The sequence below is a fragment of the Rhinopithecus roxellana genome, chromosome 7 (genome assembly GCF_007565055.1).
Source record: "Rhinopithecus roxellana isolate Shanxi Qingling chromosome 7, ASM756505v1, whole genome shotgun sequence".
Classification (NCBI taxonomy): Eukaryota; Metazoa; Chordata; class Mammalia; order Primates; family Cercopithecidae; genus Rhinopithecus; species Rhinopithecus roxellana.
Window position 1 is genome coordinate 150,678,020 of NC_044555.1, and position 26,729 is coordinate 150,704,748.

Consider the following 26,729-nt stretch of genomic DNA (forward strand, 5'->3'; position numbering starts at 1 on the left):
CTTCCAGGCAGTCCCTAACCTGCAGTCCTACCCTGTAACTACATTTATTCTGGGAACTTAAAACACAGAAAACCCTAAAACTTGTACATTCTTCTGATTTTAAGTGGACCAAATGTAGAACACAGTCAGATTGCTCATTAGGTCTGCTCCTGCCTGCTTCCTTGTGGATAGGTATGAACATAATTAGTGCCATTAGCGCTAACCTATGGGTCTTCTTGCCTAGTATTTCTCTCTCTCTCTCTCTCTCTCGCCACCGCCTCCTCCTCTCTCCCCCCACCCCACCCCGTCTCTCTCGTAGTGGCATTAAGGAGGAACATGGTTTCTCTCCATCAGGCCAACCTCAAGAGGTTAAGAGTTGCCTTAATAATCAGTAAAGTTCTACTGGAACTACTTTTGAGCCAACTTATATTCTTGGAATCCTATCCCCTGGGTTAGGATTATGGTCAGGTGAATTAAAAGCCTGGCATAGGCTTAGAGAATGTAATAGCATATTGCTTACGTGTCAAGCAAAAGAATGCAAAGATAATCAACTTTTTGAGTGACAATGAAATTGAAGGATTTTCTACTCATAAACATTTATAAGAAATTTGCTGATTAAGGTATTTCGTATTACAACTTTGCAAGAAAAACTTGCTCAAAGCAGATGAGGAGCTTTCTGTGTATCCTGCTCATCCCCAGTTCAACTTGGATGTTGGCTATGCATAGGATTTATTATTTTCATTACCGTGAATATAATAAATCATGAATTTATGTCTACTTCCATAAATATTCAAGCCTTGGGATATTGATTTTGGCAGCCATCATATCTTGAAGTGAGTGTGTCAATATATTTAGACATGGAGACCAAGAGTGATGCCTTTCTCATTAGGAACTCATTGTAAGTTTCAAGATTTCCAAATCAAGGTCATTGAAGATGAAGTTGTCATTTGGTCAGTAGTTGTCTAATAAGAACCATGTCTTCAAGGTTTCATTGTGCATTTTCCCAAAGCCTTATTAAACCTGAATTAGCTGAAATCCGGGTGAACAAATTGGCAACAGCAGTGGTATCCCTCCCTATGTAAACAACTATCAGTATTTTTTACTGTTGTAATAAATGAAATGTGATTAGCCACCATGAGTTCGTGACCTACCTTTATTGTGCTCAGACTAGTGACAAAAAAAAAAGTTTTATCCTTCAAGCCATAGAGATTCCTAAAATATTAGAAACAACCATTTGTTCATTCTTGGTCACTTAATGGTAGAAAAAATAGATAATATAATGCTAATTCAGTAGAACCATTCTTCTAACTCTATAATGAGTTGAATTGTCTGGGCACAATGAAGTGTGAGGTTTCTCTCTTAAGAGCCCTGGGCTTCTCTCCTTCTAGTGATTCACTGTGACGCCTAACATCCCAGAGCCAGTGTGGTCCTTCTAGGCTGAGGTTGGGTAGATGGCAGAAATAAAAAGCATTCTGATAGAGAATGAAGGCGTTTTGCTTATGTCATTAGCTGAATTATTCCTTAGCGATATAGGTAGTCCACAAAAATCTATGAAAATTATAAATTATTTTTTAAACTAGACATTAATAAACTCCTTTAATAAAAATAGTGATAAAGAGCTCCTCTTGACTAAATAAGTCATCCTAACATGGAGTTCAGGTTTTCACAATCGCTTTTAACAGAATAATACAAGATGACAATATAGCTGACTTGCAATTATAATACAATTTCAATTACAATTAGCATACTTTCTAGATTTTCTTTCCCAAATGGAGAGCCCAAAAAGAAGTAACAAAAGACTCATTCATCAAGCAAAGAAGAAAATCCTTTATTTTTTGACAAGCAAAAATAAGAATAAATTGCTGTTCACACTGGATAAGACCGTATCAAAAGTGACAGTAAAAATGTACACTGTTGGTGTTATATGGGGATGGGGTTCTCAGTAATTTTGTTTATTATTTATGTTTATTGTTATGTTTGTCATTAATTATTCAATAAATTTTTATTTAAAAAGTCACCCTACTTAGAAATCTTCTGTGGGGATGGGAGGGACAAAAGATTACAAACCAAAATTCAGGAGATGGTAACACCAGAATTGATAAAATCACCTGGGATTATTTGTATAACTCAACCACCAAACCTCTGCTATCAAGCTTTGCTACAGTCATGGCTGTCCAGAAAGGTTTACAGTTATTTTTCCAAGAAAGGATCCATGGGTTTTAAGAACTTCAGAACTTTAAGAACTTCAGAAGTTCTTTAGTTGCTGAAGCTCAAGTAATGAAGTTGAATGCAATCAAAAAAAGAATACCAGGGAGTCAAGGCTTGAGAGGTACATTCTTACACCAAAGTAACTGCTCAAACCTGACCAGACCAAGTAAATTACTGAAGATACAAAGGAGAAACAAAATGCAGATTGCCGTCCTTATTCCTATAACTCAAAAATTTTCTTTGTTGAAGTAGAATTGAACCTTTCTAGGATCCAGACTGGAATATCGGTGACAGCATTTGCGCAGGCTCTTTGCCAAAGTCCGAGGGCCACATAAGAAAACTCCCACTACAGACCTGTAGGAACAGAACAATAGTACGGGCTAGAATGCAACAATGATAGAATGGAGAAACTGCCTCTGTTAGGCCTCTACTACTTCCAAGAACCTTGAATAAAAATTTGGTTGTTAACTCCCACGTTCTTCATGGTAGTTTTTTAACCTTTTCTGCGCACAAACCCCAAATATGCTCTCAGCCCTTAACACTTTCAGCACTCGGCCTTCCCTGTTTTGAGAACACAGATGAGAGACATAGGACAGTGCAGTGGCTAAGTGCCAGATTGTGCAGCCAGTCTGTCTGCGTTGTCTGGGCTCACATGTCAGCTCTGATATTTATCCCACCTGTGGGACTTCGGGCACATTTCTTTTTTTCTTTTATCTTTTTTTTTTTTTTTTTTTGAGACGGAGTCTTGCTCCGTCGCCCAGGCTGGAGTGCAGTGGCACGATCTCGACTCACTGCAACCTCTGCCTCCCGGGTTCAAGCAATTTTCTGCGTCAGCCTCCTGAGTAGCTGGGACTACAGGCATGTGCCAGTATGCCCAGCTAATTTTTGTATATTTAGTAGAGATGGGGTTTCACCATGTTGGCCAGACTGGTCTCAAACTCCTGACCTCGAGTGATCCACCTGCCTCAGCCTCCCTAAGTGCTGGGATTACAGGCGTGAGTCACAATGCCCGAGAAGGGCAAATTTCTTAACCTCTCTCTGTTTCAGCTTTCCCATCCGTAAAATGGGGATAAAAATAGTACTCACCACATAGGGTTGTTTTAAGGATTAAATAAGAACATGTAAAGAAATTAGAAAAATGCCTGCCACATAGCAAGTACATATGTATTAGCGCCCATTAAACCCATCCACTGTGAGCTTATCCCCACCTCAAAATTTCTCCTACTGGAGAGGTAGTGTTCTTTCTTGCCAAGGCTAATCTTTCCAGCTATGCTCTGGGTCTCACCTTCTTCTTCCTTCTCTCATACCCTTCTCTCCCCCTCTTTTTTAAAAATCTAATCATGGTATAGTTTCTATACCATAACATTCGCCCCTTTGAAGTGTGCAATTTGTGCTTTTTCGCATAGCCACCAAGTTATGCAACCATCACCGCTATCTAATTCCAGAACATTTTCATCATCCCCAAAAGAAACCCTATCCACATTAGCAGTCCTCATTTCCTCCCAACTACCCTGTCCTACCCAAGACGATCACTTATCTACTTTCTGTCTCTGTTGGGTATGCCTATCCTGAACGTTTCACATAAGTGGAGTCATACAATACATGGCCTTTGGTGTCTGGTGTTTTTCAGCATGATGTTTTCAAGATTTGTCCATGTTGTAGCATGTATCAGTACCTTGTTTTTTTTTTTTTTTTATAGCTAAATAATATTCCAGTATGTGAATATACCACATTTGCTTCATCCATTCATCTATTGATGGACACTTGGCTTGTTTTCACTTTGGGGCTATTATGAGTAATGCTGCTGTGTACATCATGTACACGTTTTTGTGTAGACATATATTTTCATTTCTCTTGGGTGTATAACAAGGAGTGGGATTGCTGGGTCGTATGGAAACTGTGTGATTTTTTTTTTTTTTTTTTGAGACAGTGTCGCACTGTCACCCGGGCTGGAGTACAATGGTGTGATCTGGGGTCACTGCAACCTCCGCCTCCCGGGTTCAAGCGATTCTCCTGCCTCAGCCTCCCGAGTAGTTGGGATTACAGGTGCCCACCACCATGCCCAGCTAATTTTTTTCACCTTTTTTTTTTTTTTGAGACGTCGTCTCGCTGTCGCCCAGGCTGGAGTGCAGTGGCACGATCTCAGCTCACTGCAAGCTCCACCTCCTGGGTTCACGCCATTCTCCTGCCTCAGCCTCCCGAGTAGCTGGGACTACAGGCGCCCACCACCGCACCCGGCTAATTTTTTTTTTTGTATGTTTAGTAGAGACAGAGTGTCACCATGTTAGCCAGGATGGTCTTGATCTCCTGACCTCATGATCCACCCGCCTTGGCCTCCCAAACTGCTGGGATTACAGGCATGAGCCACCACGCCCGGCCTAATTTTTTGTATTTTTAGTAGAGACGGGGTTTCACTATGTTGGCCAGACTGGTCTCGAACTCCTGACCTTGTGATCCACCCGCCTTGGCCTCCCAAAGTGCTGGGATTACAGGAGTGAGCCACCTTGCCCGGCCGGAAACTGTGTTTAACACTGAGGAACAGTCAAAGAGTTTTCCCCAAGTGTGGTACCATTTCACATTCCCACAAGCAATGTAGTAGGATTGCAACTTCTCCACTTCCTTGCTAACACTATTGTCCATCTTTTATTATGGCCATCTTAGTCCTCTCCCCTCTTTCATGTATTTATTTTATTCTATGTAATGGTCCCTGTTCTGTCTATAAATATGCTTAAGCTAAATAAACATTTCCTGACCCTGCTACTCTTCCAACACTATTGACCACGCTTCTCTAATATTTGCTCCCTTGGGTTCTGTGACACCGCTTCTCTGTGTACTTCTATTTCTTCCCTGGTTTGTCTTTTTCCCTTCCCATATAACCTAGGCAGCATTCCTTGGTACTCTGTCCCTTGCTAGTCTCTCTCTCTCCCTCTCTCTCTTTCTCTCTCTCCTGACAACCTCATACTCTCTCAAAACTTCAGTTACATTCAACAGGATAATTAGCATCTCTTATGCTTATATGCTGCTTTACAATTTACAAAGCATTTTTTTCATATATTGTCTCACTTAATTGTCACAACAACCCTGCAAGTGAGTAGAGCAGGCATTCACTAATATGACCCTTGTCTTACAGATGAGGAATCAAGATCAGAGGGTTCAGAAGTTCAAGGTCTCATAACTAGACAGTGTCAGAACCAGAATGAAGGCCGGGCACGGTGGCTCACTCCTGTAATCCCAGCACTTTGGGAGGCCAAGGTGGGTGAATCACCTGAGGTCAGGAGTTCGAGACCAGCCTGGCCAACATGGCGAAACCCTGTCCCTACTAAAAATACAAAAAAATTAACTGGTTGTGGTGGCAGGCACCCGCCTGTAATCCCAGCTACTCGGGAGGCCAAGGCAGGAGAACAGCTTGAGCCCAGGAGGCAGAGGTTGCAGTAAGCTGAGATCGCGCCATTGCACTCAAGCCTGGGTGACAAAGCAAGACTGTGTCTCAAAAAAAAAAAAAAAAAAAAAAAAGAGAGAGAACCAGCATGAGGACCCAGGATCATCTGAATCCAAGTCACTAAGTGCTCTAGCCACTGCCTTCCTGAAGCCTTTCTTAATCACCTCATGCCATGTGGCCATAGACTTTTCTTCCCTCTAGCAACCATGCACCTGTTTCACGGAGTGCATTATTCTGCTTTGAGGTGATTGTGTGCATCTCTTATTCAAACGTATTCTCCTTGAGGGCAAGAACCATATCCTATTTCTCTTTCAACCTCCAAAGCTTCTAGAATGGTGAAAGCTGAGCTTATAAAAAGTAACCAAGGCTGAGCTCGGTGGATCATGCCTGTAATCTCAGCACTTTTGGAGGCTGAGGCAGGTGGATCACCTGAGGTCAGGAGTTCGAGACCAGCCTGACCAACATGGTGAAACCCCATCTCTACTAAAAATACACAAAAATTAGCTGGGCATGGTGGTGGGCACCTGTAATCCCAGCTACTCAGGAGGCTGAGGCAGGAGAAATCGCTTGAACCTGGGAGGCGGAGATTGCAGTGAGCAGAGATCATGCCACTGCACTCCAGTCTGGGCGACAAAAGCGAAACTCCATCTCAAAAAAAAAAAAAAAGTAATCAAGAATATTTGTAGCATTGAATTGATCATCACCTGCCTACTTGTTCAGGGAATCTCAGCTTCATCTCCTTCCCATTGGCATGGCTGATTTCATAGCACCAGGGTTTTTTGTGCTCTAACCATGTCTCAAAACCCTCCAGAAAGATTGAGCTCAGGTGGCCAGTAAACTAGATAATACCTTTGTTACTTTAAGTAGAGATTATTGAGTCCCCTCCCACCAAAAATGCATTTGAATTGCTCCAGTTCTCTAGTTTGTTTGGTAGGATAGATCAGAACTGATTCCACTTGCCTCACTGTTTGAATGGAGTTTGCTAGGGCAAAAAAACCTCTTTTCATCAGTTTCAAGATCATGACCCTATTTTTCTAAAACCCCAGATGAAATTTCCTCAGTCTTCATCAAGAATCTAAGAATGGCACAAAAGGTTTCTGCCCCAGAGATCTTTTCTTAAGAGTGTTCAACATGCTGTAATACCTTTCCTAAATCCTAACTCCGCAAACTCATCTTTTTTTTTTTTTCTTTTGAGACAGAGTTTCTCTCTTGTTGCCCAGGCTGAAGTGCAATGGCGCAGTCTCAGCTGACTGCAACCTCTGCCTCCCAGGTTCAAGTGATTCTCCTTGCCTCAGCCTCCCAAGTAGCTGGGGTTACAGGCATGCGCCACCTCACCCAGCTAATTTTTGTATTTTTAGTAGAGATGGGGTTTTGCCAAGTTGGCCATACTGGTCTCGAACTCCTGACCTCAGGTGATTCACCTGCGTCGGCTTCTCAAAGTGCTGAGATTCCAGGCAGTAAGTAACCGCACACGGCCCCCGCAAACTCATCTTACTGGAGGAAAATATACTTACTTGGGGTGGGAGGTAGCTATTGTAGAAAACTCATTGTCCCACATTGGTCTCCCAAAGGAGGTTTTCTGTTTCAGACCTGTCAGGATGTCAGTGGCCTTGTCAAAGTTTAATGCTGCATGACCAACCTGGATTCAGAGGAATAAAAAGTTAGAAAAACCAAGTCCTAGGCTGGGCGCCGTGGCTGACGCCTGTAATCCCAGTACTTTGGGAGGCCGAGGTGGGTGGATCACCTGAGGTCAGGAGTTCAAGACCAGCCTGACCAACATGGTGAAACCCCGTCTCTACTAAAAATACAAAATTAGCTGGGTGTGGTGGTGCATACCTGTAATCCCAGTTACTCGGGAGGCTAAGGCAGGAGAAGTGCTTAAACCCAGGAGGCAGAGATTGCGGTAAGCCAACATTGCGCCGTTGCACTCTAGCCTGGGTGACAAGAGCAAAACTCCGTCTCAAAAAAAAAAAAAAAAGAAAAGAAAAGAAAAGAAAAGAAAAACCAAGTCCTGATAGCTGCCTCTTCCTTCTTTCCACCACTTTTAAACTTGTGTGTGAGTGTGAGGGCAGGTAGGAAATCATAAGAAATAACTTCTAATCCATATGCACTATCCTTTGTCTGACATTCATCTTATGTTTACTAGGGGAATTAGTGTGTTATTTGGACTCACAATGTTGCTGTCCCATCCAGTGAGGAAGAGACGGTAGTTTAGAAAACCCACTTTGCCTAATTTCTCCATCTCCTGTTCCAGGGAAGTCAACAGGTCGTTGAACCAGGAAAAAGCACCTGTCTCCCTGCAGATCCAGTAGAAATAGATCTGAAATCAGCAAAAGAGAACATAGCCTTATTAGGTGACCTTAAAAGTCACATTACAGAGCCGCAAACTTTAGGCAGCAGGAATGTTCAGAGTTCTGACAATTTTCCTTAGGAAAGAGCCTTCCAACATCTTTGGTCAGGGTTATCTTAAACTCCAAATAGAAAAGAAGACGCTGTTCTTATGACAAATCTGTTGAAGTGGATGTCCTGGCCAAGAGAAGTGGTCACTTATTCTCATAACCCCAGGGATAGCTTGCTCTTATCAATTGTAAAGAACTTAACCCAAGAATGCAATAGACTTGTCAGACCCAGGTCAGATGAAAAGTGATATACGGGATTATACCTTTTTTGTTTTGAGGTTGTGGTTTGCACACTGGAATTTGTACCAGATGGATTTCAAAATAGAAGCAAAGGGGGTGACCCCAATTCCTGCTCCAACCAGCACAGCCACTTCATACTGGAAAACATCCTCACTGGCTGTGCCAAAGGGACCATCCACTTCAATCCTGGCAGAAGACAGAAGATAACGGGAAACTGAAGGCTCCCCTCTACCTCCAACTTCAAACATCCTCCCAGAAATATAGTTGTTCCCATGGTTGACTTCTGCGTATTTATTTTAATCCTATTCTATTGTACCAAACTTAAGGTTCAAGGAAGAATTGCTTTCTCTTTTCTGCCAGTCTGCATTCTGGTCTGGGACTCTTCTGGTCTCAAGGACCTACCTGGGAATTGGTGAATATTGTTGTTCAAAAGCCCTTATGAGATTTTCTGTCCAGTCCCCTGCTGCTCGGATATGAATGGAGAAGAAATCTTCCTCTGGAGCAGAGGTCAAAGTAAAAGGATGCCATTCCAGGAGAGAGATTGAGGGGCAATTAACAAAGATATACTGCCCCACTTCCATGCTGAAGCCACGCTTGTTCATCTGCAATTCCAAAACTTTGGATGGGTGCATAACAACCTGTGAATGAAGCACATAGACCAAAGAAGGCAAACTCTAATGGTGACAGGGACAGACAGATAAAGCAAATGAGTGAAGCTAGAGGGCTGGTGACAGTGGTGAACTACAAACACAAATCCTCTCTAAAGAGAGCAGCAGCTACTTAGCTCCAGACAGTGGTTGCAATATGGAACCATGACAATGTTACCAGGTTTTCTGATTCTTCAAGAGAAGTAAGAAATAGCTTTGAAAAAAATCAAACAAAAGCTTCCATCCAGATTTTTAAATGCTGGCAACCAATTCGACTTTATAAACAAACATTGTGTGCACCAAACAATCATCCTGATGATTTTGGCGAAGCCCCTCTTTCCCAGTTCTGTCCAGCACTGTATGCCAAACCCAAGTTTTTTTTGTTTTTGTTTTTGTTTTTGATTTTTGAGACAGAGCCTCTCTCTGTCACCCAGGCTGGAGTGCAATGGCGTGACTTCGACTCAACTCACTGCAACTGCCGCCTCCCGGGTTCAAGCGATTCTCCCACCTCAGCCTCCCAAGTAGCCGGAATTACAAGTGGGCACCACCACGCCCAGCTAACTTTTTTTTTTTTTTTTAATTTTTAGTAGAGACAGGGTTTCGCCATGTTGGCCAGGCTGGTCTCGAACCCCTGACCTCAACAGATCTGCCCTCCTCAGCCTCCCAAAGTGCTGGGATTACCACCCACGGTGCCCGGCCTCCAAGTTCCTCTTTATTCCCTTCAGGGTGACAACATAAAAATTTAGTTCTATACTCTGATAGAAGAGAACTCATCACAGCAAGAGGAAAGTGCATATTCTTTACCTTGGTAATCACAACCTTCTGCTGGGAGCGATAAAACCGGAGGATCCTTTCACAGATATAAAGAATGACCGGTGCAAGGATCCACTTCCAAGACTGCACAGAGACAGGGTTAAGAATGAGATTACACATTAATTTCTTGTTTAGGACTTATTTATGTAGCAGCTCATCCTTCATTCTTTACTGAGTTCTCCAATGTGTATCATTTTTAAGGTACTAATTTCACCAAATCTGGAAGACGGAAATAGAAAAAATAAAAGACAATGGTGTAGTTTGCTAATCTGTTATTCATAAAACAGACCAATTCCTGGAAATTTACAAGTCTGACCAAGAAGCAAGAGAAAAGCACAGAAATGGGACACATGGTAAATATCCTTATTCTTAAATTACATGTAAAATTTAATTTTAAGGCCTGGCACAGTGGCTCATCCTGGCACTTTAGGAGGCTGAGGCGGGCAGACTGCCTGATCTCAGGGGTTGGAGACCCAGCCTGAGCAACATAGCGAAACCCTGTCTGTACTAAAAATACAAAAAATTAGCTGGGCGTGGTGGTGCATGCTTGTAATTCCAGCTACATGGGATGCTGAGGCATAAGAATCTCTTGAACTCAGGAGGCAGCAGAGGTTGCAGTGAGCTGAGATCACGCCACTGCACTCCAGCCTGGGCAACAGAGCAAGACACTGTCCCCAAAAATAAAAAAAAAAATAAAATAAGATTTAATTTTAAGAATCTAAGATTATCTTCGAAGACAGCTTGTCCAATCTAAAAAACCAACAGAGAAAGTAGATGTGAAATAGAAGCAGATGATTAAAAACAAAATAAACACAAGAAAGGGAAAGTATGTGGCTGATGCTATTGGCTCATAAAACTCAGTACTAATCCATCACCTCCTTTCTCAAGTGCTTAAACATTTAACGTAGTAATTTTTTTTTTTTTTTTTACCTTGTTTACATTTTTTTTAAAGTCAGCTTTTCGGCCAGGCGTGGTGGTTCACACCTGTAATCCCAGTACTTTGGGAAGCTGAGGCAAGTGGATCACAGGTGTTCAAGACCAGCCTGGCCAACATGGTGAAACCCCATCTCTACTAAAAATACAAAAATTAGCTGAGTGTGGTGGTGGGCGCCTGTAGTCCCAGCCATTCGGGAGACTGAGGAAGGAGAATCACTTGAACCCAGGAGGATGCAGTGAGCCCAGGTCGCGCCACTGCATTCCAGCCTGGGCGAGAGAGCGAGACTCCATCTCAGAATAAATAAAATAAATAAATAAAGCAGCCTTTCTATCCCTGAGATCTTTGCAAAGCGGCAGTTTGTTTCTACCTGTACAGGAACTACTAAAAATGTACTTCCTAGCAATACTAAATTATGTCCTTTCTTGCACAGTTGCTCAAGTGTGATACATTGGGACTGTGTGAAGTGAGGTTTCTTAAGCTGGTGCAAGCAAATAACTTCCTTGAGTATCTCTAGGGAAGGAAGAGGCAGAGATGGGATAAGTCAAACAGAGTGAACATTATGCAATTCAGTGCCATTTCTTATTTGAAAAAATTCCCTAGCTGAATTTGAGGAAAAATATATTTAAGAAATGGGTAATAACTATGTGAAAAAAACATTGGCCTCAGAAATAGTCAGAGTAATAAATATTAAAACAAGATACCATTTTAGTCTCTCAAATTGAAAAACAACTTTATGTAATAATGCCCAGCATTAACTGGGATTCAGGGAAATGGGCGTGTTCACGTGGGCATGCAAATTGAACATGCATTTCACATGGCTGAAAATGCAAATTGGCAACATCTTCCCAGAGAGCAATTGAGCAGCACATCTCAATAGCCTCAAAAGTGTTCTTTCTCTTTTACCCTGGAACTTCACTTCTAGGAAATGGAGATAAATAATTAAGGTGTGAAAAAGTATTATACATGAGTAAAGTAATGGCCACAATGTTTACTTTAAAAACGATTAAAATGGTATATATACCATACACATATTTCTTCAAAAAAGTACTTTAACACCACATGGGAAGTTTTTTCTAATACTGAAATGGGGGAACATGTTTCTAAATAAAATAAACCATCCTGAAGCCATAAAAGAAGAGCGTGAAATGGTGTGTCGTTGTGGTTTGGATTTGCATTTCTCTAATGATTGGTGACGTGGAGCATTTTTTCATATGCTTGTTGGCTGCATGTGTGTCTTCTTTTGAAAATTGTTTCTTTATGTCCTTTGCCCACTTTTTTTTTTTTTTTTGAGACTTTGTCCACTTTGTTATGGGATAATTTATTCTTTGTTGTTGTTGTTGTTAATTTGTTTAGGTTCCTTATAGGTGCTAGATATTAGACCTTTGTCAGATGTGTAGTTCGCAAATATTTTCTCCCATTCTGTAGGTTGTTTGTTTACTCTCTTGATAGTTGCTTTTGCTGTGCAGAAGCTCTTTAGTTTAATTAGATCCCATTCGTCAATTTTCATTTTTGTTGCATTTGCTTTTGGTATCTTCATCATGAAATCTTTGCCGGGGCCTATGTCCTGAATGGTATTAGGTTGTCTTCCAGGGTGGTTGTCTTCCAGGGTTTTTATAGTTGGGGGTTTTACATTTAAGTCTTTAATCCATTTTGAGTTGGTTTTTGTATATAGTGTAAAGAAGGAGTCCAGTTTCAATCTTCTTCATATGGCTAACCAGTTATCCCAGCACCACCTATTGAACAGGGGGTCCTTTCCCCATTGCTTACTTTTGTTGAGTTTGTTAAAGATCAGATGGTCATGGGTATGCAACATTATTTCTGTTCCATTGGTCTGTGTGTCTGTTTTTATACCAGTACCATGCTGTTTTGGTTACTGTAGCCTTGTAGTATAGTTTGAAGTTGGGTAACATGATGCCTCCAGCTTTGTTCTTTTTGCTTAGGATTGCCTTGGCTATTTGGGCTCTTTTTTGGTTCCATATGAATTTTGAAATAGTTTTTTTCTAATTCTGTGAAGAATGTCATTGGTAGTTTGGTAGGAATAGTGTTGAATCTGTAAATTGATTTGGGCAGTAGGGCCATTTTAATGATATTGATTTTTCCTATCCATTAGTATGGAATGTTTTTCCATTTGTTTGTGTCATCTCTAATTTCTTTGAGCAGTGTTTTGTAACTCTCATTGAAGAGATCTTTCACATCCCTGGTTGGCTGTATCCCTAGGTATTTTATTCTTTTTGTGGCTATTGTGAATGGGATTGCATTCTTGATTTGACTCTCAGCTTGGGTGTTGGGGTATAGCAATGCCACTGATTTTTGTATATTGCTTTTGTATCCTGAAACTTTGCTGAAGATGTTTATCAGATTTAGGAGCTTTTGGACATAGACTATGGGGTTTTCTAGGTATAGAATCATATCGTCTGCAAACAGGGATAGTTTGACTTTTTGTCTTCCTATTTGAATGTCTTTTATTTCTTTCTCCTGCCTGATTGCTCTGGCCAGGACTTCCAGCACTATGTTAAATAGGAGTGGTAAGAGAGTGCATCCTTGTCTTGTTCCAGTTTTCAATGGGAATGCCTCCAGCTTTTGCCCATTCAGTATGATGTTGGCTGTGGGTTTGTCATAGACGGCTCTTATTATTTTGAAATATGTTCCTGCAATGCCTAGTTTGCTGAGAGTTTTTCATATGAAGGAATGTTGAATTTTATTGAAAGCCTTTTGTGTATCTACTGAGATGATCATATGGTTTTTGTCTTTAGTTCTCTTTATGTGATGAATCACATTTATTGGTTTGCATATGTTGAACCAAACTTGCATCCCAGGGATAAAGCCTACTTGATCGTGGTGGATTAGCTTTTTGATGTGCTGCTGGATTCAGTTTGCCAGTATTTTGTTGAGGATTTTTTCATCGATGATCATCAAGGATATTGACCTGAAGTTTTCTTTTTTCATTGTATCTCTGCCACGTTTTGGTATCGGGATGATGCTGGCCTCACAGAGTGAGTTAGGAAGGAGACCCTCCTCAATTTTTTTGCAATAGTTTCAGTAGGAATGGTACCAGATCTTATTTATACATCTGGAAGAATTTGGCTGTGAATCTGTCTGGTCCTGGGCTTTTTTTGGTTGTAGGTTTTTTATTACTGATTCAGTTTTGGGACTCAATATTGGTCTGCTCAGGGATTAAATTTCTTCATGGTCTGGTCTTGGGAGGTTGTATTATGTGTCCAGGAATTTATCCATTTGTTTTAGGTTTTTAAACCATTTCTTCTAGGTTTTTTTGTTTGTTTGTTTGTTTGTTTTTTAGTTTATATGCATAGAGATGTTCATAGTAGTCTCTGAGGGTTTTTTTTTTTAAATTTCTGTGGGGTCAGTCGTAATGTCCTCTTTGTCATTTCTGATTGTGTTTTTTGGATCTTCTCTCTTTTTTCTTTTTATTATTACTAGTGTAGCTAGTGGTCCATTCTTTATTTGTGTAGCTAGCACTCCATCTATCTTATTACAAAATTAGTTTCTAAATAGGTACTTATTGATTTCTAGGAGTTATTGATATATTAGAAAATTAGTCCATGGCCTGTGAGTTGTAAATACTTTTCCTACTTGGTAATTTTTTGTCTATCTTTATTTACAATGGGAATTTTTGTTTGTTTGTTTGTTTTGACACAGGATCTCACTGTCACCCAGGCTGGAGTGCAGTGGCATGACTACAGCTCACTGCAGCCTCAACCTCCCAGGCTCAAGTAATCCTTTCACCTCACCCTCCACGCCACCATGCCCAATTAATTTTTGCATTTTTTGTAGAGATGGGGTTTTGCCATGTTGCCCAGCTGGTCTCAAACTCCTGGGCTCAAGCAATCCACCCACCTCAGCCTCCCAAATTGCTGGGATTATAGGTGTGAACCACTGTGCCTGGCCCGATGGGGTTCTTTTGCCATGCAAAAATATCTCTTCTTTTATGGCTTCAGGATGGTTTATTTTATTTAGAAACATGTTCCCCCATTTCAGTATTAGAAAAAAACTTCCCATGTGGCCTTAAAGTACTTTTATGGGTTTTTTTACATGTAAATTTTTGCTTCATGTATCCTCGATTCATATTTTAGTGCAAGGTGTGAAATGAAAATATACCTTTTTTCCCAGATGATGATCTTCTTGTACTAAAAATTATTAATTTATCCTTTTCCTGCTGAATTAAAATGCCAACTTTAGAAGGCTTTTTGTTTTATATATTTTTCGTGTTCCAAATGAGAACTAAGCTATTGTTCTTAATTCTGAATCTGATTTAAAGACCTTAATCATTCTCAGAGTACTTTGAGGCACCACAAATCAATCTTCCCCTTCCATTTACTCCTCAATATAACCTATTTTGTGAGCAAGCAAAGGTAAATCATAATATCTGCAAGAATTACCCTGGGGCACACCTTGAGTTCCCTAGAACACAGTTTCATGATCACCCAGTATCTAACAAAAATTTCCAAGCATAGTCTTAGAACACCAAAGAAAGCCCACTTCAAGAATGCTTTATTTCCCCCCAGAATTTGACTGGAATATCACAGCTGAGCTATGGGGCAGTATAGTGGTCAAGAGTTCAAATCTATGGAATCCAAAAGGCCTGGGCTTGTATTCAAGCTCCACTACTTACTTACTGTAAGAGCTTGTCAGTTTACTTAATCTCTTGGATTCTTGTCCTTTTGTTTCAAAATTTAGACAAAAAAGAAGTACATGTCTCATAGGTTATTGCTATATATAAATGAAATAATCCATATTATGCAGCAAGGCTGGCAGATGATAAACACAATTAATAATGTGGGCTATCATTATTACCCTTGCAGAAGGTCTCACAACATGCAAGAACTATTAGTTTTTTCTCTTCAAGATCCCCTTGTAATTGCCTGTTGCCAGTGATATTGGAAGTTTCTTAAAGGTAGGAACCCCATGGATATCCTTCATAAGACCCAGCACAGGACTGAGCTAATAATAATGATGATAATAACAATAAGAGTAATGATAAGAATAATAACAGTAACAGCTCCTAACAAGAGTCTGTCCTTGCCCATAGGGCTCTTACCTCAGGGGGCTGCCCTTCAAACTCAGGGCGCCTACAGTGGGAGTCATGATCATACCACATCTCAAAAGACTCTGCACACTTGTGAGGATGACCCTCATTTATGCTCTCCTCTGTTTGACCCCGAACAATTCCACTGAAATAGACAAAGAAGGATGGTTTGGGACAAAGAATTATGCAAGGTCAGGGGCTGGGCCATGAGAATGAGGGTTTGAGGATCTTACCCAATGCCGTGAATCCCTAAGCCAAGGATATAGAAGATAAAAAGGTGGTGAGTATACCAGAAGACCTCAAAATAACTCCTCCGGATGAACTCAGTAGCTGAAGTTACCATGAGAATCAAGGCTATTGTCATGATCACTCCAGTGAGACCAGCAATGCTGGTGAATGTCACATACTCCACTGTCTGTGAAAGGAGAAATGTCAGCCTGACACAATGTCCACCTGTGCACTTCCTGCTCATGACCTGATCTCAGATGCTTTGCTAGAAAGTCAGCTCACCGTGTTTCGGAACTGGATGGGATTTAGCCAAGAACCCCCCTTTTTCTCATCATGAGATAGGCTGGAGAGAATGGAGGCAAGTGAGCCATCTGTGGCCTGTCGGCTTCTGCTATAGCGGTCAAAGTTAAACAGGTGTGCAATGATGTGAATAGCTAAATGGAAAGATGAAAAGAAATGTTAAGAGGCATCTCAGCAACATCACGGCAGGTGTGCCCCATGAGACTAGAAGAATCCTACATTATAGTGCTTAGCAGAATGCTGAGTGCACAGAAGGTGCCCAATAAACCCTCGATTGCAGAGAGATCTTTTTTTATATTTACTCTGTTCCCAAAGGAATAGAACTTAAGCTCATGAAAATAGGCCAAGAACAGTGCCTGACAAATAGTGCCCAGTGCTTGATAAATATTTTTTGAATATGCATATGGATGGATGAATGAAGCAAGATTCTGAATGCCCTGGAGTCTGCAGATTCATGGATTGCCTGCATTACCTGTATGTAGGCAGATCATATAGGCCACCAGCTTGTGGAAGGTAAGGTTGTGATCCAATTGCTTTCTCAGTGTGCGACTGCAAAACTACAAATGTAAAGTGATCATGGTCAGATGTCTCCAGCCAGCTTTATTAAATTCACTAACCCATAACCAATATGTCTTCTTGCACATAGCATGCCAATACTCACCCACCGTTACCCACCCCCTTAGCTACCAAAGGAGACTTCTGCCTTCCATTCCTAGGAGCATGGTGTTGGGCTGTCCTACTGAGGAGTCTGGGGTCTCCTTCTTTAATGTGAAAGTTGACTTAGGAGTGGTTGGGACTCACTGAGCAGGTGCCCCTCAGGAAGGACAGCAGACTGCGGCACACAGGAAGCAGGATCAGCATGCTGTTAAAATTCAAGCAGAGAGCAGACGCTCGGGCACAGGCCAATGTTGACTAGAGCAGAGGAGAAAAAGAGACCATTAGCTGCTTCATTTCACCATCTAGCATGTGAGCCACTGACCCAGCCCACTCGTCTGAGGCCTGCAAATGAACAGGGCTACAGCTGCCTCCCCTCTCTCTCAGTAGCTAACACCATCAGGCCAGGCTCTGTTTGCAGAATACATAAAATATACTGAATTTACTATTGAATTGAGACATTCTCGTGACAGTAGTTTGGAAATGTTTGACTACATTTACTAACATGAAAGAGAATAGGATTTAATGATTACATGTTAGCAAAACATCCTATGGATGTAACATTTTACGTAATACTCTTAATTATAATTTTGTTATTTGCCACTTGTAAAAAAGTCCTAAGGATCATATATATATATATATATACACACACACACACACACACACACACACACACACACACACACATATATATGTGAGACAAGGTCTGGCTCTATTGCCCAGGCTGGGGTGCAGTGGCGAGATCTCAGCTCACTGCATCCTCCGCCTGCTGGGATCAAGCCATCCTCCCACCTCAGCCTCCAGAGTACCTGGGACTACAGGTGTGCACCACCACACCCAGCTAATTTTTGTATTTTTGGTAGAGACGGGGTTTCGCCATGTTGCCTAGGCTGGTCTGGAACTCCTGAGCTCAAGAGATCTGCCTGCTTTGGCCTCCCAAAGTGTTGGGATTACAGACGTGAGCCACCATGCCTGGCCAAGGATCATATATACCTTTATTTGCATTTTAAATAAAGCTCATACTTAGAGGTATAATTACAGATGGTATTTTATTCTTTTCTGTATTTTCTAATATTGCAGTTATGAGCACATAATAGTTGTATAATAAAAACCCTTAAAATTTTAAGCAATTCTATTAAGATGTCTTTAAAAATTGAACAAAGTCATGACTAGCAAACCTCTTAGAGTAAAATTTTTAAACAGGTAGATATTTGAGAAGGGAGAACTTCAGAGGAGCAAAATTTTAAGCTGATTTCCTTGGGTGGCCAGGTAGCATAAATCAAGAACAACCTGATCCAGCAGTAGAAGCTGCTAGCAAAGGAGACAAGAAATCAACACTTCAAAGAAGTATTTAGCCCAGAAAAACAGGCCTTACTAGATATAAGCTGGACAGAATATGCTTAACTCCATGACAGCTAAATCTGACTTCTCTCCTCAACTCTGTACAACTGGTCTCTGAGTCTACTTCATGAACTTGGGACTGCTATAGAGTGTGACAATGTTGTCATAGCAGAGGAGCTGACAGCAGCAGCCAGGCAATTTTTTTGCATTTCAGCTGACTGGCCAGCCTTATATTGTGTGCGTGTCAAAGACTTTCTAAAAGGAGGGGTATGGGTTAAGGTTAACAATTTCTTGGCCTTTTTCTAATTATCTATGAAGCACAAAATTGATTTTTCCTTACATCGTAAACCCAGGAACATGTGATATCGTGTAATACACCAGGACAAGACCTGTCTAGTATCCATAATGGCTAAGAATGTCAGGCAGTGTGGTGAACAAAAGCTGCCCTACTGTTTTCCATTTCTGGCTTTTCCACATGACCTGTGTTTTCTCCCTCTGCTGAGTCACGCTCCGACTGTTTTCGGTACAGACAGCCTGTTCCATTTCTGAGTAAATTTCCTCTGCTCATCTCAGAGATCCTGCATTTCCACATTGGTTCCCACTACTTGCTTATTTGAATCACAGAGATTTCTTAAAGCTAAAATTGGCAAGTGAATTGAAAATATAGGACTATAATTTCACAGTTCCATATTCTGTGGTGGCTATCTGTATAGGATGAATTCTTTTTAGAGAAAACATTTTTTCCTCATTGCAGCACATTTAAATATGCCAATGTATGTTCATTTCTCTAGATCCCCACTCACTGGTGTTATAATTGAACTCCTGCTGCCATTAATGCATCATTGACTATGGATTTAAACTTCTTCCTCTGCTGCTTATCTGCTCTACTTCATAGTGAATCAAATTGCTCTCTGTATTTTCCCAAGGAGAGCATGAGTTGAAGAAATAACCTGTGAAATGTTTAAATAAATTATGGTATATCAATGTAATTAATTGTATTCTCTTAAAAGGCTGAGAGCTCTATGCAGTGATGCAGTGATGGTAAATATTTTAATGACTAGCTTTTGCAGGGGAGGGGGATTCCTGATTTCTAGCATTTGCCAATTTTGATGATGTAAATACTCCTACCATGGCAGATTTCAAGACACTAACTTGATGTCATTGAACACCACTGAATGTAGAGTTGGGAAGAGATGCACACAACCGGCATTGCAACCTGATATGAGCTGGTTTCAGCACACCACTGGTTAGGCACTCACATGGAAAGATATCTGAGGCTGGGTGCAGTGGCTTATGCCTGTAATTCTAGCACTTTGGGAGACCAAGGCTGATGGATCACTTGAGGTCAGAAGTTTGAGACCAGCCTGGCCAACATGGTGAAACCCCATCTCTACTAAAAATACAAAAAATTAGCCAGGCATGGTGGTGCACACATGTAATCCCAGCTACTTGGGAGGCTGAGGCAGGAAAATTGCTTGATCCCAGGAGGTGGCGTCACTGCACTCCAGGCCGGGCGAAAGAGTGAGACTCCGTCTCAAAAAAAAAAAAAAAAAAAGATATATGTGAGATATAGTAACATAAACAATTTCCAGCCAATATCTACATATCTACAAAGTGATCCCTTTTTCGGTTAAAACAAAAAAACTGTGTGTCCTATTGTATGTGTTTACCCAAACTCATAGAACTGTACACCAAAAAACAGCAAATTTGACTATATGAAAATGAAAATGTGAATAAACAATAGTACCCAGCTCAAAAAAAATCCTATGTGTCTGATACATTTGTGAGCTTATGTCAGTGTGTGTGCATGTCTGTCTGTGTGTGTGTGTGTGTGTGTGTGTGTGTATCTCTGGGGAGTGGGGTGGGAGGGAGATTTTCACGTTTTACTTATACCCTTCTATTAGGTTGGTGCAAAAGTAATTGCGGTTTTTGCAAACAGTTTTAATAGCAAAAACCGCAATAACTTTTGCACCAACCTAATATATGGTTTGATCTCATTGCAAGCAGCATTATTGATAATTAACTTTTTAAAATAGGGCCTTAAAAATGAAATGTCCTACGGAGTAGAATAATGGACATTGGAGACTACAAAAGGTGGGAAGGTGGGAGGGGAGTGAGGGTTGAAAAATAACCCACTGGGTACAATGTTCACTATTCAGGTGATAGGTAACTAAAAATCCAGACTTCATCACTATGCAATATATGCATGTAAGAAACCTGCACTTGTGGCTGGGCAAGATGGCTCACACCTGTAATACCGGCCTTTGGGATGCCAAAGTGGGAATTTTACTTGAGCCCAGGAGTTTTGAGACTAGCCTGAGCAACACAGGGAGACCCCATGTCTACAAAAAAAATTTTTTTTAATTAGCCAGGCTTGGTGGTGCACACCTGTGGTCCCAGGAGGCTGAGGTGGGAAGAAGGCTGAAGCCTGGGAGATTCGAGGCTGCAGTGAGCCATGATCATGCCACTGCATGCCAGCCTGGGTAACAGAGAAAGACCCTGTCTCAAAATAAAGAGAATGAAAACAAAGAAGGAAGGAAGGAAGGAAGGAAGGAAGGAAGGAAGGAAGGAAGGAAGGAAGGAAGGAAGGAAGGAAGGAAGGAAGGAAGGGAAGGAAAAGAAAGAAAGAAAGAAAAGAAAGAAAGAAAGAAAGAAAGAAAGAGAGAGAGAGAAAGAAAGAAAGAAAGAAAGAAAGAAAGAGAGAGAGAGAAAGAAAGAAAGAGAGAGAAAAAGAAAGAAAGAAAGAAAGAAAGGGAGAGAAGGAAGGAAGAAAAGAAAGAAAGAGAGAAAGAAAAGGAAGGAAGAAGAAAGAAAGGAAGAAAGAGAAAAAAGAAAGAAGGAAAGAGACCTGCAGTTATACCCCCTACATATATAAACAATTTTTAAATGATTTTTAAAAAACAAAATGTCCATGGGACATCAGCATAATTTATTTTTCTGCTGCTGACATTTTGGTCATGCAGTAATCAAGCTGTTAATAACTAGTCACATTTATTGCATCATTCTCTTAGTAAAAAACTATTTTTAAAGCAAATTAATACCTCCTTTGGAGTTCTTTTCTAAAGAAGGATCAAGGATGAACATTTAAAATGGAAAACAGCAGGGTGAAATAAACCATGAACAGAACATTCAAATTAGTTGTGATCTCAACATGGATTCTTTGATTATGGAGAGAGAAAAAAGCATTTTTTTTAAAAGGACAAGCTGTCTTTAAACATGTACATTGGAAGGATACTGAAAGCTACTAAGAAAAAAAAAGACACTGTCAAGATGAAAGTGATTTAAAAATCCTCTGTTATTGCATAATAGACTAGAGGTAGCAGTCAAATATGCTCTTCTAACCAGGCAGTGTCCGGGTTCATCAGCCTGTGAGAGAACCATCCTCAACTCCATGCTTCCTCCTGGTCACCTCCACACCCATGTGCCCTACCCACTCCCTCCCTCTTCTGTTTTGGATCTGCCGCTTCCCCAAGCTTCTCTGTTGTGTAACCTTGACCTGAGCCCTCCTTTCTGCAGGCCTTGAATTCTGTAGCACCCATGAGACTCCCCTAAGTATCCCTCTATTTGATAGAGAGGTATGTTTCCATGGCAGCGGTGTTTTCAAGTTGTGTTTGTTTTTTCTTTTTTACTTTCCTTTTTTTTTAAAAAAAACCAAACACTTCCTTAAAATTGTAAGCAGGTGTTCATAGATAGATATAGGCTGCTTTGGTTGAAACAGGGGCAGGAGCAGGAGCACTGCCCAGTTAGCCTTCCCCTCATACCCTGTAGGAACACCCGAGTTTCTGGAAACCAGTTTGAAAACCACTGCCTAATAGTTTTCTTTATGGCATGTTTCCTTTATTGGGTCTGGGTAGTGTGCCCTAGATGGGGTTATCAGATTTATTAAATAAAAATACAGGATGCTAAGCTAAATTTTAACTTCAGATTTTTAAAAATAAATATTTTCATATACCTGTGTTCCATACAATATTTGGAGCATACTTATATCAAAAAATAATTTGTCATTTATCTGAAACTCAAAGTCAGTTGGGCATTCTGTACTTTTTCTGGCAACCCTAGCCCTAGAGGATATCAGGGCATTAGGTCACAAAGAAGCCAGAATCAGAGATAAGGAAAAAATAGGATTCCTCCATCACAACCGTGATACTCACCCCAAGGATTTTTCTTGTGTAGTAGTATCTGTCGGCCTTCTCATATTTCAGGAAGGCATCCACAAACAGGAAAACATTCAGCCCCAACCAAACAGCCTAGAGGAAGAAAAAAAAAAAAAAACATGCAAGGAATAAAGTGAAATTTGAGTATGGGAAGGAGTAAATAAATGATAGGGATAGGAAGAGTGTCGCCATTTTGGCTATTTTGTGTTTACCTGTTTTCATCTTAAATGAGTACAATCCTGCCAGTATCTAACTGGCTTTCAGAGTGAGTCAGCACTTTGAGACATGCATTAGACCAGAGCATGGTCAGCGAACTGAGGTCCATGGCCCATGACCTGTTTTGCCACAGCCTGCAAGCTCAGAATGGTTTTTTGTATTTTATATTTTCAAATTTGCTAATGGTTGAGAAAATCAAAAGAAGAATATTTTGTGGCACATGAAAGTTATATAAAATTCAGATTTCAGTGACCATAAATAAAGTGGTATTGAAACTTAGCCACTGCTACTCATTTCTGTATTGTTTATGGCTGTTTTTGTGATACAATGACGGAGTAGAGTAGTTGGGACAGAGACCATATGGCTTGCAAAGCCTAAAATATGTACTATCTAGCTTTTTACAGAAACATTTGCCAATTCTTGGACTACAGCATTCAAACTGTTGCACCTAAAAGATGGCAATAAGTGAATAAATGGATATCTGAAGAAACAAAGAACAAATTTAGCATCTATAACAATACCTATCTGAAAAGAACTAAACCATTCCAGATGGGCCTGCCTTTTTAATTACACCCTGACATACATTTTCCTGTTTTCAGATTGTGAGTCTTTTTTCAAATTAATCTATTTTTCCTTTGGACTCATTTGAGCTCTTAAGACTGCTTTTGCTTGTCCCAAATTCTGCCTCTGCACTGGCTAAACGTGAAATTTGGAACTCACTGCCCATTGCCTTGAGGACCAACCAACTGGTCTCTAGCTCAAGTGTGGAGGTGATTCGACAGTCTGTAATTCGACAGGTCTCCAGGGCACTAGTATATATCCCTCGACCCAGTGTAAGTCAGAACCATCTCAGCACAACAGGCAAAGGACCTTTAGCCTAGGACATGGCCTATTCAGACTCCCTAGATCTAGACCACTCACTACACCTTTAGTACTATAACATAGTGATTTAAAGTGTGATATTGGAGTCAAGTTGTAGCATCACCAATTAATAGCTCTGTAATCTCAGACAGACATGTGATTTAACTTTTCTAAACCTCAATTTCTTCACCTGTAAAATGAGGATAATAGCAGGACCTACTTTATAGTAGTGCTGTGAGGCTAACGTCAGATAATGCGTGTAAAGTGATTAATGCAATGCTTGGGGCTTAGTAAGAGATCAATAAATGCTAGCTACAGAGTTGTGTCACCACCGAACCTCCTTTACCAATCAATTTCTTCCTGCCTCCTTTGCTCAGATACCCTTTTCCAGAGCTGAGTGTCTTCCAGAGAAATGTCTTTGAAAGAAAAGAAAGTCAACAGTCACAGATACCTCCAGAATTTGGAAGACAGAGGAGAGAAGTTTATTTAGAGGGAGCAGAAATATTTCTGGATCACAAAGAGACACAGGGGCAAATAACTCTGTGTCAGCCCATCATCAATTGTAGGCAAGGCAAATGATGAAATACAGTGATATCTAGGAGTAAGGAATTCCATTCCCCATCTTAGCTGTCATTTCCTCCACTATGAACGACAAAGTAGGTAAACTACAAGACCTGGGAGGAAGGAGGAATAAAACGATTTTTAAGTAATTTATTTTTTATTTAAAAATCAGTGCATAGGAGTATATATCAGAGATGATGAGAAGTCTAAGCTTGCCAGCTGGTTTGGTGGGGGATGGAAATTCAAAGCTAGAGAGTTAAATGTGAGTCACCATCATAGCTGGTAAGCTCTCCCAGCAAAAAATAAGAGGGGCAAAATGCAGGTAAATGTGGATTTTAGAGCTAGAAACACCCTTATATTTGTATCTAATCTAGTCACTTTATTAATCCCTTGCTGCCCTCCCCTGCCCAGTCCCCCCCACATACACATACAGGACCTGAAGTCTAGAGAGGATAAATAATTTGATCAAGGTCACCCAGTTAGTAGCAGAATTCAAAGTACTTGCCAGGTTCTCTTTCTCCTAAACTAGTGTTTTTTCCATTATTGTGCAAAAGGAACTCAATATAAGGCATTGAGCATTTAAAATATGTCATGGGATAACCTGACAAAATAAGCACTTTTGTTAAATGTAAAACAAACAACCCTCCAGGGAAACTCACATATTTTTCCCTGGAGCACCTGGTGGAGGGGGCGAGGGGGTGGACAGGAGAAAAAAAGAAGCATCACACCTTCTCTTTTCTCCTGTTTCTCCTGTGGGACCCAAAAGCAAAATAGGAGAAAAGAGAAAGAGTAATGAATGAAGATCTAGGAAAGTGAGAAAGGACACAGGGAGCCCCAGGCTCAATTGTGGCTCAGAAATGGAAGAATGAGAGTAGAGAGAGGCGTTGGAGTGTTAGGAGAAAGGGATTGTGCATACATAGGGTGGTAAAGGGGTTCTGGCCTGAACGTCACTGGGGAGCTGGGTTCGAGTGATGCCTCTTCAGTCAATTCATTGTGTGACATCTAGGTCTTATTTTCCTTTGTACAATCAATAAGTTGGTTTACATCTGCACTATGCAATGCCACGGACACTACCCACATGGGGCTGCTGAGCACTTGAAATGTGGCTAGTCTTCACTGAGATGTGCTGTGGGTATACATATCAGATTTGAAAGACTCAGTAAAAATAAAAATATGTAAATTATCTTATTGATATATTCAATATTGAATACATACTGAAAGGATCTGTTGATATGTTGGGTTAAATGAATTATATTGTTAAATATTAACTTCACCTGTTTATTTTTACATTTTCAGTGCAGGTATTAGAAAATTTAGGAAATACATTATGTGGTTTGCTATATTTCTAGTGGGTAGTGCTGGGCCAGATGATCTCTAAGATCACTTTCGTCTCAAACATTCAGCGACTTTTTGAAATCTTGACGGGACCAGTATAGGAAAGACAGAGAGAAATCAGCACTCATGGTAGTAGTTAGAAGTGAGATGGAAGAGAAAGGGAGACGACAGAAAATGAAAACAGATAGAAATTCCAAATACTTGTGATTTGACAACATGAACAATTGCATGCCATTTGCCTCTGTCCTCTCATCTGACCCAGAGTTGTATTTTTTAACTAACTGGTCCTGAGGAACCCAATAATTGGCATGGAATCTTTCCCTTTCAAATTATTTTACAAATATTAACAAACATGATTTCTCCTTAATTCTTCCTGATTAATAGGAAGTCAAACATCACTTACCAGAAACAAAACTGAAAACCAGTGGTTAACCACGCAGTTTCCCATTGTCAAGAGGTGGTTTGGAGCCCCTCTAGGCAGCAGGGAAGATTCAGCAATCCAGATTCTGGAGAGGTCCTTCAGGAATGGGACATTTATCCAGCTCAGGGTCTGTGAGTCTTCAAGATGTGAAAAACGCACACCCATCCCAAGAGTCCCCGAGAATGAATAAGTTTATTCTGCCTCCCTTCTCTGGACGGAACTGTGCTATCAGCTTAGATAGACCAGCCCTACCTATGAGAACCACAGGGGTTTTCCCTGTGGGGTTTTTACCCCTTCAGGAAATAGCAGTATTCATGGATGAAATATTTTCTCTCATCACCTTATCAACATGACCTAATGTGAAGCATTGCCTTCCTAGATAAAAGATTTGCTAAAGTTTCTCATAAAAAAGATAATTAGTCTGGGTCCATTAACAGATTACTTCAGGAGAAGTAGGGAGGGAAGCGTGTGTGGTAAGGAAGCTGTTTCAAAGTGTTGCCACGTCTGCCGGCTGCCATTTGGATTTCAGCCCGGCTGGCTCAGAAACTTTAGTATACCAGTTGCCCTGGAGGATGACCCATGCTTGACATATATGATGATGGCTTTGGGGAGAGCTTGACTGGCTGGAAGGACAAGTGAAAAGAAGGGCCAAATAGAATAAGAGAAAATTTAACAAGTATAAATGTACACTTTGGTTCAAAATAAACAGGGGCAGAGCACTCAAAAGAATGGAGATGATTGTCTTCTAGTATGATAGATTAACTAGAGTTGTATGTTCAGCTCTGGGCAGATTAACTAGAGTTGTATGTTCAGCTCTGGGCACTGATTTTTTTTCCTTTTCTAAAATGGTGAAATATACACAGAAGAGTATATAAAACATATATATGTAACTTAAAGAATAATTTTAAGGAACAAATATCTATGTGTTCGCTACTCAGATTAAAGAAAATAG

General features: G+C 40.6%; 1 protein-coding gene across 1 annotated transcript; it reads right to left on the reverse strand.

The window, feature by feature from the left end:
* Window positions 1-608: 608 nt before the first annotated feature.
* Window positions 609-26,729, reverse strand: NOX1 (NADPH oxidase 1). Its single transcript, XM_010380182.2, has 13 exons — window positions 25,760-26,729; window positions 22,381-22,476; window positions 17,036-17,146; window positions 16,707-16,791; window positions 16,217-16,368; window positions 15,940-16,121; window positions 15,719-15,851; window positions 9,717-9,809; window positions 8,668-8,903; window positions 8,289-8,451; window positions 7,800-7,946; window positions 7,141-7,265; window positions 609-2,541 (listed from the first exon to the last, which is right to left on the reverse strand). The coding sequence occupies exons 1-13, from the start codon at window positions 25,940-25,942 to the stop codon at window positions 2,415-2,417; spliced, it is 1,833 nt and encodes a 610-aa protein (XP_010378484.1). The 5' UTR covers window positions 25,943-26,729; the 3' UTR covers window positions 609-2,414.